At 40.1% G+C, this 17494-nt stretch overlaps 1 protein-coding gene across 1 annotated transcript; it reads right to left on the bottom strand.

The window, feature by feature from the left end:
• Window positions 1-933: 933 nt before the first annotated feature.
• Window positions 934-11521, bottom strand: LRPAP1 (LDL receptor related protein associated protein 1; the record flags this gene model as incomplete). The annotated part of the gene is made up of 8 exons (XM_080620972.1): window positions 934-1649; window positions 1962-2138; window positions 2577-2659; window positions 3175-3330; window positions 4256-4376; window positions 5730-5854; window positions 6195-6339; window positions 11342-11521. 8 exons carry the CDS (start codon window positions 11519-11521, stop codon window positions 1584-1586), a joined length of 1053 nt encoding a protein of 350 aa, XP_080477098.1. The 3' UTR covers window positions 934-1583.
• Between the last annotated feature and the right edge of the window lie 5973 nt (window positions 11522-17494).

Below are 17494 nucleotides of genomic sequence, written 5' to 3' on the forward strand. Positions count from 1 at the left end.
ACCAAGCAGCTGTAATGATTCACCTACATTGGACCTTTGCCTTGACCTTGTTCCTGGAACAATTTCACATGAAATGCCTGAGGAATAAAAGGGTCAGCATTACAACTACAGAAAATTTCAACCTAGATGGCTAACATTTGCCAAAATTTTGACATACAACAGAAAAATCTGGTCCTGAAAGTTATAATGATCTTTACTGGTACTGGAATATGTGATCGAAGAGAAGCTGGTTGTTGTGGTTTAAGCCCAGGCCGTAAATCAGAACCACGCAGTCTACTTCCCCCCCCCACCTTTCTTCCCTCCGCTTCTGGAGGGATGGGGAGGAGAATCGAAAGAATGCAACTCCCATGGGTTGAGATAAGAACAGTTTAATAACTAAGGTATAACACAAACCACTACTGCTACCACCAATAATAATAATGATAAAGGAAATAACAAGGAAAAGAATACAACCGCTCACCGACCGGTACCTCACCCCCACCCCGCAGTGATCCAGCCCTTCCGGGCACACTCAATTCTACATCCTGGGCATGACGTGCTATGGTATGGAATACCTCTTTGGCTAGTTTGGGTCAGGTGTCCTGTCCCTGCTTCCTCCCGCCTTCTCCTCCTCCCTGGCAGAGCATTAGACTCTCAAAGTCCTTGGTCAGTCTAAACATCTGTGTTATCAGCTCTGTTCCCAGGCCGAAAGTCAAAACACAGTGCTGCAGCAGCTACTAAGAGGAATTAAAAATGACTGCTACTCCTGAACCCAGGACACTGGTTTAGAGAACCTCTGCCTATTCAGAATACAGAAACACATTTTTGTGATGTAAAGCTACCCTTCCTGTCTTAGAAACTAATGTGTGAGTGACTTTAGATTAACATGCTCAAAAAAACAGGTATGGTTACTTCTCACTAATGGGGAGGGAAGGAAAATTAAAAGCCTCACCAGTATCTTGTTTTGATTTTTTTTAATGATTAAATGTTACAAAACCAAGCAACCATGAACAAGATAATTGTACACATACATTCAGTAACTTCAGATACGTTAGCCTGTAACTAAATTGTGTGATTTGACCTCAATACTTGTTCCCTCCTTACTTCTCCTCCTCCTCTCACATGACGGAGTGATAATCAGTGCAGCTCTGAGTTCCTGCTCAAAGTCAGTAGGAATATTTTTGTTACTTTCAGTAGGAAATGCAACAGGACAGACACTGAAAGAAAAGACTTTTTCAGTCTCTCTTTTAATTTTCTGTACCTCAGTGTTTGCTTCATTGATCAGAACACCTTTCCTAACTATCAGATTAGTGTTCAGATATTTTTCCTTTTGACACAATAGCTTATTTCAAAGGCTGTTATTTGATTCAGACCCAAGACATATATGATCCAAGATGTGCAACTTACATTTATAATCTAATAATTTGATAGTGCAAATGGAAAACTAGCAACTAAGTGGACAAAAAAAAATTTCTTCCAGGACAACTCTGTTCAATCCTCACTATTTCAGAGGGACTCCTTGGTAAATTCTGTTGAAAAAACACATTATTTGTTTTGTGTTATTTCTTATGCATGTGATTGATCCCATGAAGGAGAACCAGTTTTTATAATTCATTGTGTTGAAGACCTTGAGAGATTCTGCTGGATAAGTCTTGCAAGTGCTTCTTTACCTAGCAGAAAAACAAAACACATCACACAAGTTTTAGTAAGACCAGGAATTATCGGTATCATACATTCATATTTTCCTGTCAGTACATGTGAGAACAGCAAAGAGCAGAGACCAGGGAGATTTCAGGCACTTTAGAATGAGGTCTATGAAAGACAATCATGCATATCCTGTATAAACATGGAGCACAAATATGTCTTGAACAACTCCTATGGAAGTCATTCAACTTGCATGAAAAATCAGCACTGGATAATCCACATACCCTCTACTGCCAAGTTAAACTTTCAACATGTATGTACACTGGATTTACACAGACCTTATATCCTAGTTCTTTTGTCTTTTCTTCCAGCATGGCGTATTTCTCTTTGTTTCTGTTCAGATGATCCTTATCTCCAGTTCCCTCTATGTGCTTCAGTTTCTGGTGTGAAATCTCTAACTGTTTCTGATAATGATGGTGTTTTTCAATTTTTGCTTCGAAGTGTTTCAGCTCCTCCTAAAACAAATACATACATTTCACAGGATTTTCTTTCCTTTCTCTTTTCTTGCCAAGACTATTTTACTAAGTCAATCACAGAAAGCTTTTTTAGTTCCCTGCTTCTTAAGAAGATGTGGACAACATATTATCATCACCACCCAGACACCTGATTTTGAAAGCAGGTGCTGAAAACCTCCTACTGCAGAGTCCTCAAACAGACTGCTGAGATGGTAGGAGATGATAGCACTGAATGCCAAATAAAAGTTTATATATAAGAATAGTGGACTGGAGGGAGGAAGGCAGACAATTTTTTAAAGAAGCCTCTTTTCAAAATCTGATCTTAAATCTGCTGTTTTCTGTTCAGACTTAAACTCTGTACTCAGAGTTAACACTGAGTTAACATCTTTATGTGGAAAAATATATTTCTGTGAGAGATCTAACTGCAATTCTACTTACCCGAAAAGATTCAAGCTCTTTCTCCGTAAAATTGGCCGATTTGGCCATGTCCCACAAATCAATCACTCTTGGCTCTTCAAATTCTAAACAAACATGACTAAATGAAAATTTGGACACAATGTTTTCATGCCCAACTTCTATGAAAGATGAGCATGCCTTCTGACATACATACACACACATAAATATATTAAGCACTGCATTACTTGTATGTCTATTTAGATGAAATGGGAGAAAATCCAAGTACTTAAAACCACAGTATTGCTGTAGCAGGCATTTTTAAAAAAGCAAAGAAACCCTCAGGAACTGACTAACACCACTGCTTGCCCTGCATTTGTCTCACCTACCCTTCTGGGGTTGAGGGCAAAATATCCCTTCTCATGTGGGCATGGAAGACGCAACTATCCTCTTTACAGGTTGTCCTACTGTCCTTCAGTAGGCTTTTAGTGTTGGCTTTTGAATAGAACAGGGTGGCTGTATCTCTTCCGCCTACTGTGGTCAGACCATGTACTGCGATTACATCTTATTGCTTGCCCACTGATTTTAAAGTTTTTAAAATTCAAATTGATCCCAAACAAGCAGAAACCCCACTGTATCATACCACTGGTTGCGTCATATCCGTGGTGACTGACTTTACGCAAACGCTCAAACCCCTGATTGATGCTTCTTAGCTTGTCTTTGAGTTCCCTGTGTTTGTTGTGCAAGATTTCCTCTTTCACCAGGTTCTCTTCAGGGTTAATAACATTTTTGTGGATATCTGTTGAAGAAGAAGTGTGACTGTGAACCAAATCCTCACAGGTCAAAAGCTCCAGAAACATCCCCAAATCTGAGGTGAATAAAAGACTGTAAGTTCTAAGCATTTGGGCTGAGTGTAAATAAAGCATCAACACCACACTTTAAGAAGCAGTAATTCCTTTTACAGGTCAATATTAAGATCATTACCCCTCAGTGCTGCAGAGGGTAATATTATAGAAATGCCTTTTAATTCCTAATGACCATCAGCTAAGATTTTAGTACAGAAATGTTCTTATTTCCTAGGTTAGAAATATCCCAAGGAAATAGGATAGGGATGGTTTATGAGTCCTCAGCCTTCTTCTGTGGCCATTTCATGAACCAGTAGGCCATCTGATGTTGAAATGCCTTCCAGCAGCTTCCAACTTGGACTCTACAATGCAAACATCAAACTGCATATAAGCTTTAGAATACTCTGGCTCTAACAATTTTATCTGGCATTAGTAGAGCAAGCTGGATTCAGATCCTTAATGCTTTAATATACCATGAGGTGCATAAAATATTCAGGTATATCCTCTTGGGCTCCCAGCTGGTGAGATAAAACATGCATGTTCTGCAGACTTCAGGACAACATTTTGTAGCAGTGCTATCTATGCTTGCTGCATGAATTCCAGTAAACTACTATTCCATCATTGCTGATCTGACGGTATCGTCCCTACTTGAAACGCAAGCAGAATCAGAGAACTGGAATAATTTTCATTAGTAGGCAAGATTTTAGGCAGCTAATGCAGAACTAAACCCAGGAAGTATCTGGAAATGTTAGCATCTGCACACAGTTCTGACAGAAATGTCAAACTTTGGGAGTTTCAAAGGAACTTGGAAACAATGGAGGCGATGGGCACAGAAAACAGTTGCACAGATTTCTAGCCATCTAAATAAAGTTAAGGCACCTTCTGTTCTGCTCACGGTCTCCAGCAGAATATTGTATTCATGGATTTTTTCTTTGTGATGCTTAAATTCTCGCCAAAGTTTATCTAGCTCTTCATCAGAGAACTTCCCAGAGGACTTGGCCTGAAAGAAACATAAGCTCATTATGCCTTCCAGGCCATGTGCTTTTAAGTACACTCAGCCAAAACTTTTTCCCAACACACTTAGAAAAATATTAAATCCAGCTTTTCCTTAAGATCTTTTGTTTTAAATCCCTTTATATTAGTATGAGGTCAGGATTTGGACATCAATGGATACGGTGGCTTTAATCATGTCAAGAGGAAGTTTCCTTGAGACTTATAAAGCTAGACTTGCTATGGGCTACCAGTGAAAAGTGTCTGTCATTTCTATGCCACAGGAAACAATTTAATACAGAAATAAGGGCCATTGAGCTTCACATGCAACTGTAAGGGGACTGTTTGCATGATGGATGCAGCTTGATATTAAGTGCAGTCTTTAATCTTACTCTATTGGTAAGTGAAGATTTTATCACTGCTGTGCATTTGCTCTGCAGTGATTTGTTCCTCACTAGACTACTTTTGGCAATTAGGGAAGCACTAGTCAGACAGCAGGAGCACTACCCACAAATCTTGTGACTTATTTGCTTCAATAAGTGATAGAAAGTGAATGTTATTGATACTTGTTCAGTCCCAGCCCTTTTTTTTTGCTTAGAGAATATTTCTATCTAGTGCACTTTACCATTCCCCAAACCACATGACATCATGTCCTTTGCCAGAGCTATATCTACTATATCTACAGCAACGCTGTAAAACCCAGCAATTATTTTTCTCTGCTTTGCTACCACTGCAGTAAATTGGTGTAAGAATTGTTTGCTTTACCTGACTTCCTATTTCTTAAAACTTAAACTATTTAATTCTCAAAGAGTATGACTCTTGTCAGTTTTAATTGCCTAGACTGACAGTTTATTTTTTGTATGCATTAATGCAAATTCTAGAAATTTTCACTTGAATACCAGGTTGGGAAAGTTCTTATGTAACACCCCCACTATACATTTCCCTTTTAATCAGTCTATGAAATGGTTGAATTTTAAATACACCTTTAAAAAAAAGCCCAGAAACAAGAAAAACAGGAAAACCAGCATGAAGTATACTACCACACAGTGTAACAGTCCCACAAAGGGAAATTGTGAGTTCAATGAAATTTAAGGAAAAACTCTGTTTGTCTCCAATGGATCCAAGATTTTATCCTCCATGCAGACTGATGCAGGAGTTTTCTTTGCTAAAGAGAACCTGCCATACCTGGTGACCTGGATGCAGATGGCATGCCCTGAGAGCACAGATGTAAGCTACAGAGCACAACAGCTTGGCCAGTACTTAAAAGCAGAGTACTAAAGATATTCAAGTCAGGTAGCTCCCAGAACACACACATAGTAATTGAAAGAAGAAACACTCTTCAGTTCCTGGAAACCTTACTCACCTTACTCCATAATTTTTCCAGTCTGGGATCATCTAGTGTACCACTTTCTGTACCGTCTTTAATGTAGTTGGTATCAACTAGTTGAGAGTCCTTCTTTCCATTCATTCCATATTTAGTCATAATGACTGCAAGGTAACAGAAGATACAGAAATATTAAAAGCAGCTATGGATGTATGGAAGACGAGAGATTGCCTACATCCTGACTTGCAAAGCTGGAGTTTGCAGCTCACACTGAAAAAGCTAACAGAAGACACAGTGGTCCCCATTTAATGACCTCTTCTGAAAACATCAGTAGCAAAGGAATCTGTTAGCCTCCTGCAGCTCCTTACTGACCTCCAACAAACTCGTGTGCTCAGTGTCTGGAAAGACAACCTGTTATTTCATGGTTCAAACATAAACACAGGTGTCTAATCATGCATGTGTCTGATGCAAAGTTTAAACTTCTTCTGCAAAGATATGCCTTACCATTTAAGTTGCGTCTAAGTTTGGCTTCTTTCTCTCCATCTTCATCTAGCCCTTCAGCCTTCAGTTTTTTCCAGCTTAGCTCATCCTTTTCTTGTATTTTTAGATCACTGTGCAGCTCTGCCAGTTTCACAGCAGACAGCTGAAGCTAACAAGAACAGAGAAAGGTTTGTATTCAGTTATATGGAGTCATCTCTTGCTGCAGTATTACCTCAGAAGCCAGTATAGATGCATAGCCAGTATAGCACAGCATTTTTTCTTTAATGCTATGTATCCATCTGAATTTAAGGGCCTTAAAGTATGAGTCCGTGCATACATAACACCTCTTGCTTACAAATACATAACATACATAACACCTCTTGCTGTTAATGCTACAAATACTGCTACAAATAATGCTGTTAATGCTACAAATACATAACATACATAGATAACACCTCTTGCTGTTAACAGAGCCATCATCTCTTCAGCTACTTGGATGACAGTGGAATTACGTAAGGCTTAAAAATTTGTGTCTTTCTTTGGTATTCCTTCAAGTAATTTAAATAGGATTTTCTTTCCACTTTTAACAGGACTGCCTTCTAAAAATGATTCTACCTTAAAAATGTCCAGTAGCAATAACAAAGAATAGAAAAAAACACCCCAAAATATTGATTAAATCAATTCAGTTTCACTAATTCACAGAAGGCAGAATTGACCCAATTTCTCCAACAAGATACCATTGCTGCCATGTGTGCAACCAGGATACTTGTGGACCACTTCCTAAACCTATAGATACAGTGAGCTGGTAAACTTTATATGTGACTATGGTTTTGCAGGACTCTGAGGATGGCCCTGCAGGTCAAGGAGCCACTTCACCAGCAATTTTTACTATGATCCAAGTGCAAAAAATTGCTAAGATCACTTCTTAACACGGTTCACGTGCATTAAAAACATACAAAACCTACAGGCATTCCTGTCCCACATAAAAGAACAAAAAGATAAGACATTGAGGCTGAAGCTATAAAAAAAAATAAATTTAGATTTCAATGAATGGTAGGCCAGCATGAAATTTTGTGAAATACAGAGAAAACAGGAATAGAGATAATGACTAATATAATGTTGGCTAAGCAGCACTGCTTTAAGTTGAGACAGACATCTGAACTTCTGTATTTTACACAGTTTAGCTCTTCAGTTTAAAACAAAGAAATATAACAAATCATATTAATACTTCAGAACTTCTTTTTTGTGTGTGCATGTTAATTACAAGAAGGTGAGGTAAGGAAAAGCCCAGAGAACAGAGATCCAAAACCATGAGCAGTGTGACTTCCAACACAGTTCTGTTTGAGCTATCTGAGTCCTTCAACCTCCGATCCCAGAGCAGCCAGCTCCTAGGAGCTCAGATCCAGCTTTGAACCACCTGGGCTTATCAGTCCTAGGACAACCTTATGGGGGTTGCCATTAAAATCAGATTACAGATTATGAAAATTCTCATTTTCAGTGAGGAAGCAGTATGTTTAATAAACACAGACTCCGAACTAACTCAGTATTATTTGTAAACATTAGGCTGATACTGAAAAGATTTAGCCATCCACTTGAGTTTCAGCAGGTTACTTGATTATTTTCAGCTAATGCACTAAACTCCTACTGACAGGAATTCAGGAGCCTATGCACTGATTTCAGCTTAAGCTGTCCAATTAATTAGTCTTGTGCTACTGACTATAATTATTTCACTAAGTTGCTTTATTTTCCTGTATCTTGCACTTGGCTTATGGAAATAATTTTCTAAAATCTAGAGTAGTAAGAATCACAGGCAAATATGAAATTTACAGAACACATTAAAACTTCTGATTCCTCTAATACTAAAGCAAAGAAGTATTTCTATTGTCTTCTTTGCCGTCTGCTTTTGGGGAACTGCTTGACAGAAACTAAGCACTTAGAAGGAACCACTTTATTCATGATTTTTAGTATGTGCTAAAGTAAAAAAAAAAACCAAACTTAATCGTGCATTTATTTGCTTTTCTGGAACAGGACAGCCAGAGTGTCACTGCTGCAGTGGCATCAAGTAACAATATTTTGCTCAGCAAAACATTGCGCCCTGATCCATCAGGAGAAGCACTGGGTGAAAAGTTCGCTATAAGTTGTGAAGGAAATGACCAACTATTTCACCAGTTCTGTGCTCTCATGTCAGCATCCAACTGGCATGGATTTAATATGCAGTTAGGCTGAGCAGATCCAGTATAAAAACCACCATCAATAACTTGTATAACAATTAATTCAGCTCCTAAGTACTTCAAAAGTAGGAAAATACTATTTTAAACGTATGACTTCACACCAAAGACACACTATTGTATAAAAGATTACACAATGCAGTTTGACTTTCCACAGTCACTGCAATCTCAAAATAAATACAGTTTTCTGTTTTATAAAAGTTCCAGAAAAGAATATAAGAAATTCTAAACATAAAGTTTGGAGACATCATCAATCAAACATTTTAAAATCTTAATAAAAACTAAGTAAATACATTAAGTCCATTGGTCCTTAAGAGAAAAAAGAAAGTATATTCAAATTTCTCCCAATTCCAATAATATTTTTCTGATTTCCATTATAATTTACTGTGAAACTCAACTAACTGTCCTTTTAAAAATTATAAATCCTTTCAAACCAGTTGGAAGCCTTTTGCTTGTCCCATTTATGTAACACAGAAGTGAATACATATGCTAATTTAAAGCATATAGCTCAAGCACCGCTTCCTTCAAGATCATCTCATGTAAGAACCTGAATGACATCATATAAAAAACGTCAACAGGTAAGCCTCCACATTACTAACATCAGTCATACGTCGAATAACTAGAAGCAGAGATGAAAAGCTAAGTTTAATCATTAAATAACAAAGCATCAAGTTCTTTACACTCATTCCTTATTCCTTATGCTGCCTGGATATTAACATCAAAGATAGGTACCTGGCAATTCTGGGAATGAGCACTGGAAATCAAGTTGTTCGCTGTTCACCTGGCTACAAACATTACGTGAATTATGATTACCTATGCCCTCTGAGAGGAAACAGTTCTTTAGTTTTTTTAGGAGTAACATGTCCTAAATTCTGGAGCATGGGATGCCCAGGAAGCCAGAAGCCCTGATAACAAATGATGCTAGAACTACATCAGTGGCAACAATCAGCACAGTGGATTGCTAGAAACCAGTGGGCCAAACCATGTATCTTGTGAAACCTACATAATATTTGGCATTGGTTCAAATAACTAGAATTAGGGTCTGACTAAGAACTCTTGTATTAAAAGAACTTTTTAAAGAGTCTATATAAAATACCTCTGAAGAGACCCTGGAGGAAGAGCAAACCCTCCCTCCCTCAAGGAAACGGGAAGGAATTCCAGCTTGCCAGCTCCTGGTTCCCACTAAGTAAGGTTTTGGGGCTTTTCTGAAGGACTGCTCATCCAGTTGTGTGTTGCAACGCTGAACTGCAATATCTATCTTTTATGTCAAAACAAAGAAGTTCCTCATTTTCAGTACTATTCTCCATCATTAACAAAATGAAGAAAAGAGTTCAGCATTGGTACTCACAAATATTTCAAAAGAGATCTAACACACAGGTATAGCTTCCCTCTTATTTCAGACCTTGTCCAGACTTACTGAAAAATCACTTTCTAAAACACAGACTGGGTGTCAACTGTATTCAAAAGTGAAATTTAGGTGGTCACAAATTTAGTTCAAGTAGTTGTTGCCTTTATAAAACCTGGCCCACACCTATAGAATTTATTAAAGTTTAGTTCTTTACTCGGCAGTTAACTTCAATTTACATTAAACATCTTAACATAAGTGATGTGAATTTCAGAAGATCCAGGTATAAAAATAAAAAAAGACTAATTCAGGAAACTAACAATGCTACAACTGTAGTTTACTTCCAGTACCCATGTTGTTTCTTCTTCAGCTGTCAGGTCACAGCTGGAGTTTCATTATCACACACTGCCCTATGATCTCTTACCTCATCCTTCTCCCTTCGAGGGAACAAGTATTTTTGATACCTTTTGGCAAGTTGGGAGGCAACACTATCACAGGAGTTCTATTTTTATACTAAACCCAGACATGTCCTGCCTCTAAGTCAATAGCTCAGGCTGGGGAATGTCCATCTAGGATAAAGGAAATCCAAAATATTAACTATATTCCTTTGCCTGAAAGAACTGAACCTTTACCAGCCATGACTCTTAACTTCCATGCTCCACAATATTCATGGGATGAATATGGGTGTGCAGTGCGCTCCTCCCCTCCTGTAGGCGCTGTTCTGCTTAGCTGTAATTAAGTATTTCCACTGTAATTGAATACTTTTACTGTATTTTCATGTTAATTAAGTATTTCTTTAGCTCAGAGAGAGAGAAATTCAAGGGGCACTGCCAGAAGTAAGGCTCTCATTTGGGAATGGTGATACCCATTTGCTGGTTCTCCTGGACGTGTGACTACATCACTTGGTATAAAGGAAGGTGACATAACCACCAAACTAGAGGGGTTTTTACTCTCCTGTGAAGTGAGCTCCTGACCTGTGCAAAGCAGGAGCTAAGGCCTTAGGAGATACGAGACCATCATGCCCCTCAACAAAAGGGCTAAAGCATTAAACCAGCAGGTGCAGAAGCTAGATCCTCCATGGTACCAGAGGGGTTTCACTCTTTTCCACTTCCTGGGCATGTGGTATCACTGCTAGATTTAAACATAGGAAGATAAACACTTCCCATGACACACACATATATAGCAGGAGAGCGGAAAGGGATACCCCCTGAGAGAAGACCTTATCCAACACCGAAGTTCCCAGCCGCCCGGGAGCTGGGCTGTGTGGGATCTGAGCTGCCCGTCAGGAGCAGCCAGACCTCAAAACCAAAACCAAACCAAAGCCACCATAGCCCGGAGGCCCATCACCAAGCTGGGGCCTGTGGAGGCGATGCCTGGCCGGACAGCCTCGGTTTCTCCTGACACACAAGTCCCGAGCTCCAACCGCCGTCTGCGCCGCTTCTCCTGCCGTACCCCATCTCCCGAGGCGGCTAACAGGGAATGAGTGTCCGCACCAGCCAAACCCGACCCTAGCTCCCCCTCGGAGCTCTGCCAGAGCAGCCTCTCGGAGCGCCGCCATCCTCCCCGCGCCGCTATCGTCCCCGCTCCGCCTCACTCACCCGCTGCGCCTTTTCCCAGACCTGGTTCAGCCTCACCACACGGAACTCCCCGGTCTCCCGCCGCTTGGCGCCGGCGGCCGCCAACCCCTCGTTGGCCTCCCGGGAGTACTTGCCGGCCTGGGAGGCAGCGGCCAGAAGGAGCGCGGCAGCGAGAACCGCCAGAGCCCTCGGTGCCGCCATGTCGCGCTGGGCGGGGAACTACAACTCCCGAGCAGCCGTGCGGCTTCCCCGCCTCAAAACACCGAGCTGCGACTGCTGGGGTGCAGGCTCAGCGCCCTCGTTGGCGGGGAAAGAGCTGTTTGTATAGGGAAAAAGGCCGAAAATCCAGTTTAGGTCGGAAATTTAGTGTCCAGTTTGGGGTCCGGGTAGCGTGGGAAGAATTAGGTTTGAGCTGTTTCTTTTCAAAAGGCTTCGTGTCATTCGCTTGAATGTTTGCTTCAGAAAGTGTGGAAATATGCTGAATGTGGCACTTTGTGAGTGGTTTGGTTGGGTTTTTTTCTGATAACTACAGCGAACACTTTCCTGCAGCCTGCGTGTCCCTCAGCTGTGTGAGGAAAGGAGGACGCGATGGGTTTAAACACCACCCCTGTGATCAAATGAAGTTGTCAGATATTAGCACAATGTTCAGGAGTATACAGGAAAATAAAAGCCAGCTCAGGAAGCAGGAAAGGCAAGAATGGGCACCAGCTCCCCAGTACTCCCTATGAGGGGAAGAATGTCTTTGTCTTCTCTTGGAGGTGGTAGTGAAGGGCACCTCAGCCAAGGATAACACATAGGCTTGGTGGTGTGGGGAGAAAGAGGACTTTGAGAAATGTAATAACAAGTAGATTGGGTTGTTATTGAGAGGTGATCTATGGGAATGCCGCTGAGGTTGGTGGTGTGTGGTGAGTGCAGCTCTTGGGCAAGAGACAACCTCCCTTTGCAGTGCTTCCTCTTCAAGTAGGCAGATGAAAAAGTGCAGTAGACAACAGGAAATCTTTGGAAGAAGTCAAGCTGCATTAAGGGAATACCCATAATGCTGTGAAAATGACCAATATTTAGTGCAGGGTTGGTATATATCTGCCCCAGTTTTTAAAAAAATCTGCTAAAATTGAATTCGTCTATGAAAGAAGTTCAGGAGAGGCAGAGAACATTCCCTCTGAGTGTTTCTGAAGGGAAGGCAGTGGAGAAAGCTGTTCCTTCTCCTGTTTTCTTATCATAAAATCACAAAATAGTTTGGGTGGGAAAGGACCTTAAGATCATCCAGTTCCAACCCCCCTGCCTTCGGCAGGAGCACCTTGCACTAAGCCATGTCATCCAAGGCTCTGTCCAGCCTGGCCTTGAGCACTGCCAAGGATGGAGCATTCACAACTTCCTTGGGCAACCCATTCCAGTGCCTCACCACCCTCTCAGTAAAGAATTCCTTCCTTATATCCAATCTAAACTTCCCCTGTTTAAGTTTGAACCCGTTACCCCTATCGCTGCAGTCCGTGATGAAGAGTCCCTTTCTAGCATCCTTGATGAATCCTCTTCTGTATACTGCGAAGCTTGTGTTGTATGGGGTCTTTGGCATAGTAGGGCATTTCTGTATTGAGTTTGTTTAGCAAGGTAGTGGTGGGGTTACTTTCCTGAGCCGAGCTGGTGGTAGACACAAAAGTTCACTTCATAAATTCCCCTCAGATCTCATGTGTGACCTTGAGCAAATTCCAGCATAACTCTGTAGTACTGTCAGCACCAAGCCTTCATGCATTATAAATCAGTCCTAAGAAAACAAATAGGTTGCCTAAACTATAATGAGATTTCTGAAAACAATGCCCAAAGGAGGATTTTTACTGGACTCTCATTTTGCCTTGTAAGCTCTATAAACAGCTCATTTTTTTCTCTTCCATATTTTCCTAAATCAGTGCAGAGATGCTCAATCATATGAACCTAGAAGCTGTTACCATAAGACTAAATTGCAGAAGTGAGCAAAAGTATTGCAGGGTACATTGCATTGAAGAGCAATTAAAGTGAGCATTGAATTATACATTGAAGTATAGTGAATTGATGATGGGAAAAGAAGGCCCATCAGCCTTACCCAAATCTTGCAGGGGTCTCCACATAATTTTAGGATTTAGATCTCATTTTGGTGTCATTACAGTATATATATATGTATTGTAGAGTAATTTTGGAACAGACGGTTTTGTGTTGTCTGTCATTTGAAGTATTGATTGAATTTTCAGGCTCTCTGCCAATAAATTCAACCTGCTATATAAATTCTTACAGTTCCCACTCTTTTTCTTGTATTAAATGTAGTTGTGCATAGCTTTTTGCATTTGTTTGCTTGCATTTTTGAGCTACGTTGGGAAAAAAGTTTAGAAGTTGATAAGGGATGCAGCACCATTAGTTTGCTTATGGTGGCTTGTTGGATCTCATTCTTCAGGGCTGTTTACATCTGTGTCAAGTGACCACTGCTTGGTATTGTTCTGTATGTCGTGGCCCAGGTGCTTCACTCCCAGATGTAAAAAGCCAAAATAACTGTATGGAGTTCTGTGTAGAGACTTTGGATTTACGTTGGTATTGATGAGGCCAAACTCATAAGAGTGTGCCTTAATGTAAATAAGAAAAATGCAGTGGGAGGTAATGGGAAATCAACTCCATTGTTTCCCTTTCCTGTGCACATTTTTGTCACATAGTGCACGTACTATATATACATCTACAATTTTTTTTTTGTCAAATGACAAGCTAGGAAAATGTTGGCTTTTCAGCCTGGAGAAGAGAAGCTGCATGGAGACCTCATAGCAGCCTTCCAGTGTCTGAAGAGGGCCTACAAGGCTGCTGGAGAGCGACTCTTCATTAGGGACTGTGCGATTGGAGAAGGGGTAATGGGTTCAAATTTAAACAGGGCAAATTGAGGTTATATGCAACTATATTTACTGTGAGAGTAGTGAGGCACTGGAATGGGTTGCCCAAGGAAGTTGTGAATGCTCCATCCCTGGCGGTGTTCAAGGCCAGGTTGGATGGGGTCTTGAGTGACATGGGGTAGTGGAAGGTGTCCCTGCCCTTGGCAGGGGGATTGGAACTAGGTGGCCTTTAAGGTCCCTTCCAACCCAAACTGTTCCATGATTCTATTAAATTCTCCGTTCATTTTTCCTTAGCATGGTTGAAAAGCAGCTCAGCTGGATCTTGAAGACTGTGCCAAAAGTGATACAAACAATGGAAGTGTTAAGCTGTTTTGGACTCTTGTTTGCACTGATCTGGACAGCTGTAGCTGAGTTGAGGGACAATTGCTTTTTGTGTATTCATTATCCTTATTAAAAAAGAAGCATTAAGAAAACATGATGTAGAGCACATTCAGAAGTCTCTTTCTGCGCTTTGCTCACTTGAAAAAAAATTAGAGAAATTTGGAATGAGGATGACATTGCAAAGCAGCAAAAAGATCAGAGAAAATCTTAGAAGAAAGATGGAAGTCTAATGGCATTTATGGAACAGTGCATGGTAGAATACAATGGTAGAATAAAAGACTGAAGCTAATGTTCAGAGGCTTGAATGTGATTTAAACTCCTTTCTGAGCACGGTGTCAGGAGATCTTTTCCTTTAAGAGACAATGTAAGAGCTGGACCAGCTGCTTCTGGCTTCCGTTCTACCAGAATTAGTTCACCATCGAATTTGCACCTTCACGTACTAAATATACATCTACAATTTTTTTTCAAGTGATAGAAACTGGCCAGCATTTCAAATACTGGGTTTCAGGGCTCTGGAAATGAAAGCGGTTGTGGCTTTCTCATCTCCATCTTCTAACCCAGGAATGTGGTTGGCAGGCTGAGCCTACCAGCCTCTGACCGACCTTTTATCTTCAGTGAGATAATATAATAAATAGATCATTTGAGCTTATCTAAATTGAACAAGTGTGTCCAGACTATAAAAGCAATAAAAATTGGTTCTTGGCTATAATATAGATGTGTATTTATAGTCTTACTTAGAAAGAAACTCTACATAACTCAGGAGTTTTGAGAATGACAACTGATTATGAATCCTAAATTTTTTGATTAAGATTAGCTGTCAGGCACCTATTATATCTGTGCTATAACTATGCTTTTCCTTATTTAGAAGAAGATTAATCAAGATCCAGCATTATTTAGTGCTTTAGTAAATTAACCACATCATAGCAGATATCTTGAACAGGATAGTCAAAGACTAACTTTATCTTCTCTCCATTTGGAAGAAAAGCAGTAGTATAACGTCTAAAGAATGTAGCACCAAACAAGAAAAATAATCTCAGGTACTATATAATTCGGAAGTTCCCCCAGTGATAGATTTCTGTACAGTTCTGCTCTTGTGTATGAAGTCTAGCATTTTCTACTTCTGGATTTTGGGGAGGGCTTTTTAGCAATCATCCTTATATCTATAACAACCTCACAACTATATGATTATTAGATATTACAGAATAAAAATAGAAGAATAGATAAACATGTCTCCAGATAGTCAAGGTTTGCCAGTATCTTCTGTGATACCCCAGTACTTTTGCATACCAACATCAGTCCTGGTACGTTGCCTATTTTTGACAGCAGGTAAATAATACTGTTTTGGTGGTAACCACTCTAGATTTCACCCTCCTGAACATCTTGACTTTTTCCCTTGATTTGGTGTTGTCAATAATAGAGTTTAATCAAGGTTGATCTAAGTTGACTGGAGATTCTCCATCCATGGGTTAAAATCAGCTGTCTTGATCTGCAAGAGAGCACACATGCCCCCTAAATGAAAGATTCAGTCCCAAGGAAGTGTAAGAAATGTGTCAGCAAGGCAAAACTGGCGTGTAAGAGTCTCTATCCTGTTTTAATGGTGACGGAAGACCAAAGCTTCCTGTGATACCCATCACAGCAGTTAGCTACAGCCTGATCTTGTGAAGAGCCACAAAGGTACCTGTATATATATACCTGTGTATAATCCTACTATCTCTACTTGCACCTGCATGATTTCATTTATATTTTTGATTAGGTCTTAATAGTTTAAAATCTTTTTGGCCCTATACAGGACCATGCTGGTAAAACACTCTTGGGTTAATGTCAGGAATTGATAGCACAGGAACCTTCCAAATCAAGATGGCTTTGGAAGTGCCTGATGGTCTTGGTTGGTGACACAAAGCATTCTCTGTGTCTAGTGTCTGCCTCTCAGTATGGTTTTGCAAACATAGAGGGATCTTATTTCTTCTTTTTCCTTCTTTTGCTAGCAGAAGAGACAGCATCACTCTGCATCTTATACATTCCTTCTACTCTAATCTCTAATTCACTTTAATTTAAAGAGTATTTATTCAGGTGTGCTTTAGGTTTTCCAGGACAGCACAGTCAGAGATATGTATCAGTCAGAGATGTGTATGAGATCTCAAATCCAATACACAATTCTGTTTCTCAGGGGATTAAGCCTATTCCTTCACTGTGTGCTGTTCTGTAAATCTCAGACCAAGGTCAGAGTCAGCTTTTAGACATCAGTTTTGACTACTTCAGTAGGGCTAACAGGACTTGGATTCCTCTGATATTCCCTTAAGGAGTCTGTGAGAGCTCACCGTGATGGAAAGTCACAGTTGTCTTGAAAGCACTTTACATACGTATGGATTCCTCAAGCAGCCCAGTGTCTTACAGCTCTACCTGAGACATCATTGTAAGCCTTCCTGCTCTGTGCAAACTCCATTTTCAGCTCAGAAAAGCAGTCTTTCTCACAGCATCTGTCTCCAGGATTCTCTGCATGGGTGACTTTTAAGTTCCCTGTTCAAGCAAGCCTAGATAATGTGTCCTTTTCCAGCATCTGAAGTTTTTGGTTCTGTTTTGTTCTAAGTCTGAATCATAGGAAAAATACTCTGTGTTGGTTTGGTGGTTTTTTGTTTTGGTTTGGTTTGAGATTTTTTTGCAGTAATTTTGACCATTTAAATTACATTAAGCTGTGTAACTGTTTTCTTTTCCTGAATTCCTTGCATATAATTCTGTGCTTTCAAGCAGAAAGTTAAACAATGCCAAAGTGAAGAACATGAATTGCATAATGTGCCAAAAAGATGAACTGGTGAAATGTTTGTTACTACATTAACTTCTCTTTAATAGGAATTACTGGAATGTCAAAGAGAACTAACCAGACTGAAATTTATTTTTAAATATGTATTTTCATAAAGTGGAAACTTTTGACTTGTTTGGGGAAGAAACAAAA

Source organism: Psittacula echo (genome assembly GCF_963264785.1).
Source record: "Psittacula echo genome assembly, chromosome: 1".
NCBI classification, from domain to species: Eukaryota; Metazoa; Chordata; class Aves; order Psittaciformes; family Psittacidae; genus Psittacula; species Psittacula echo.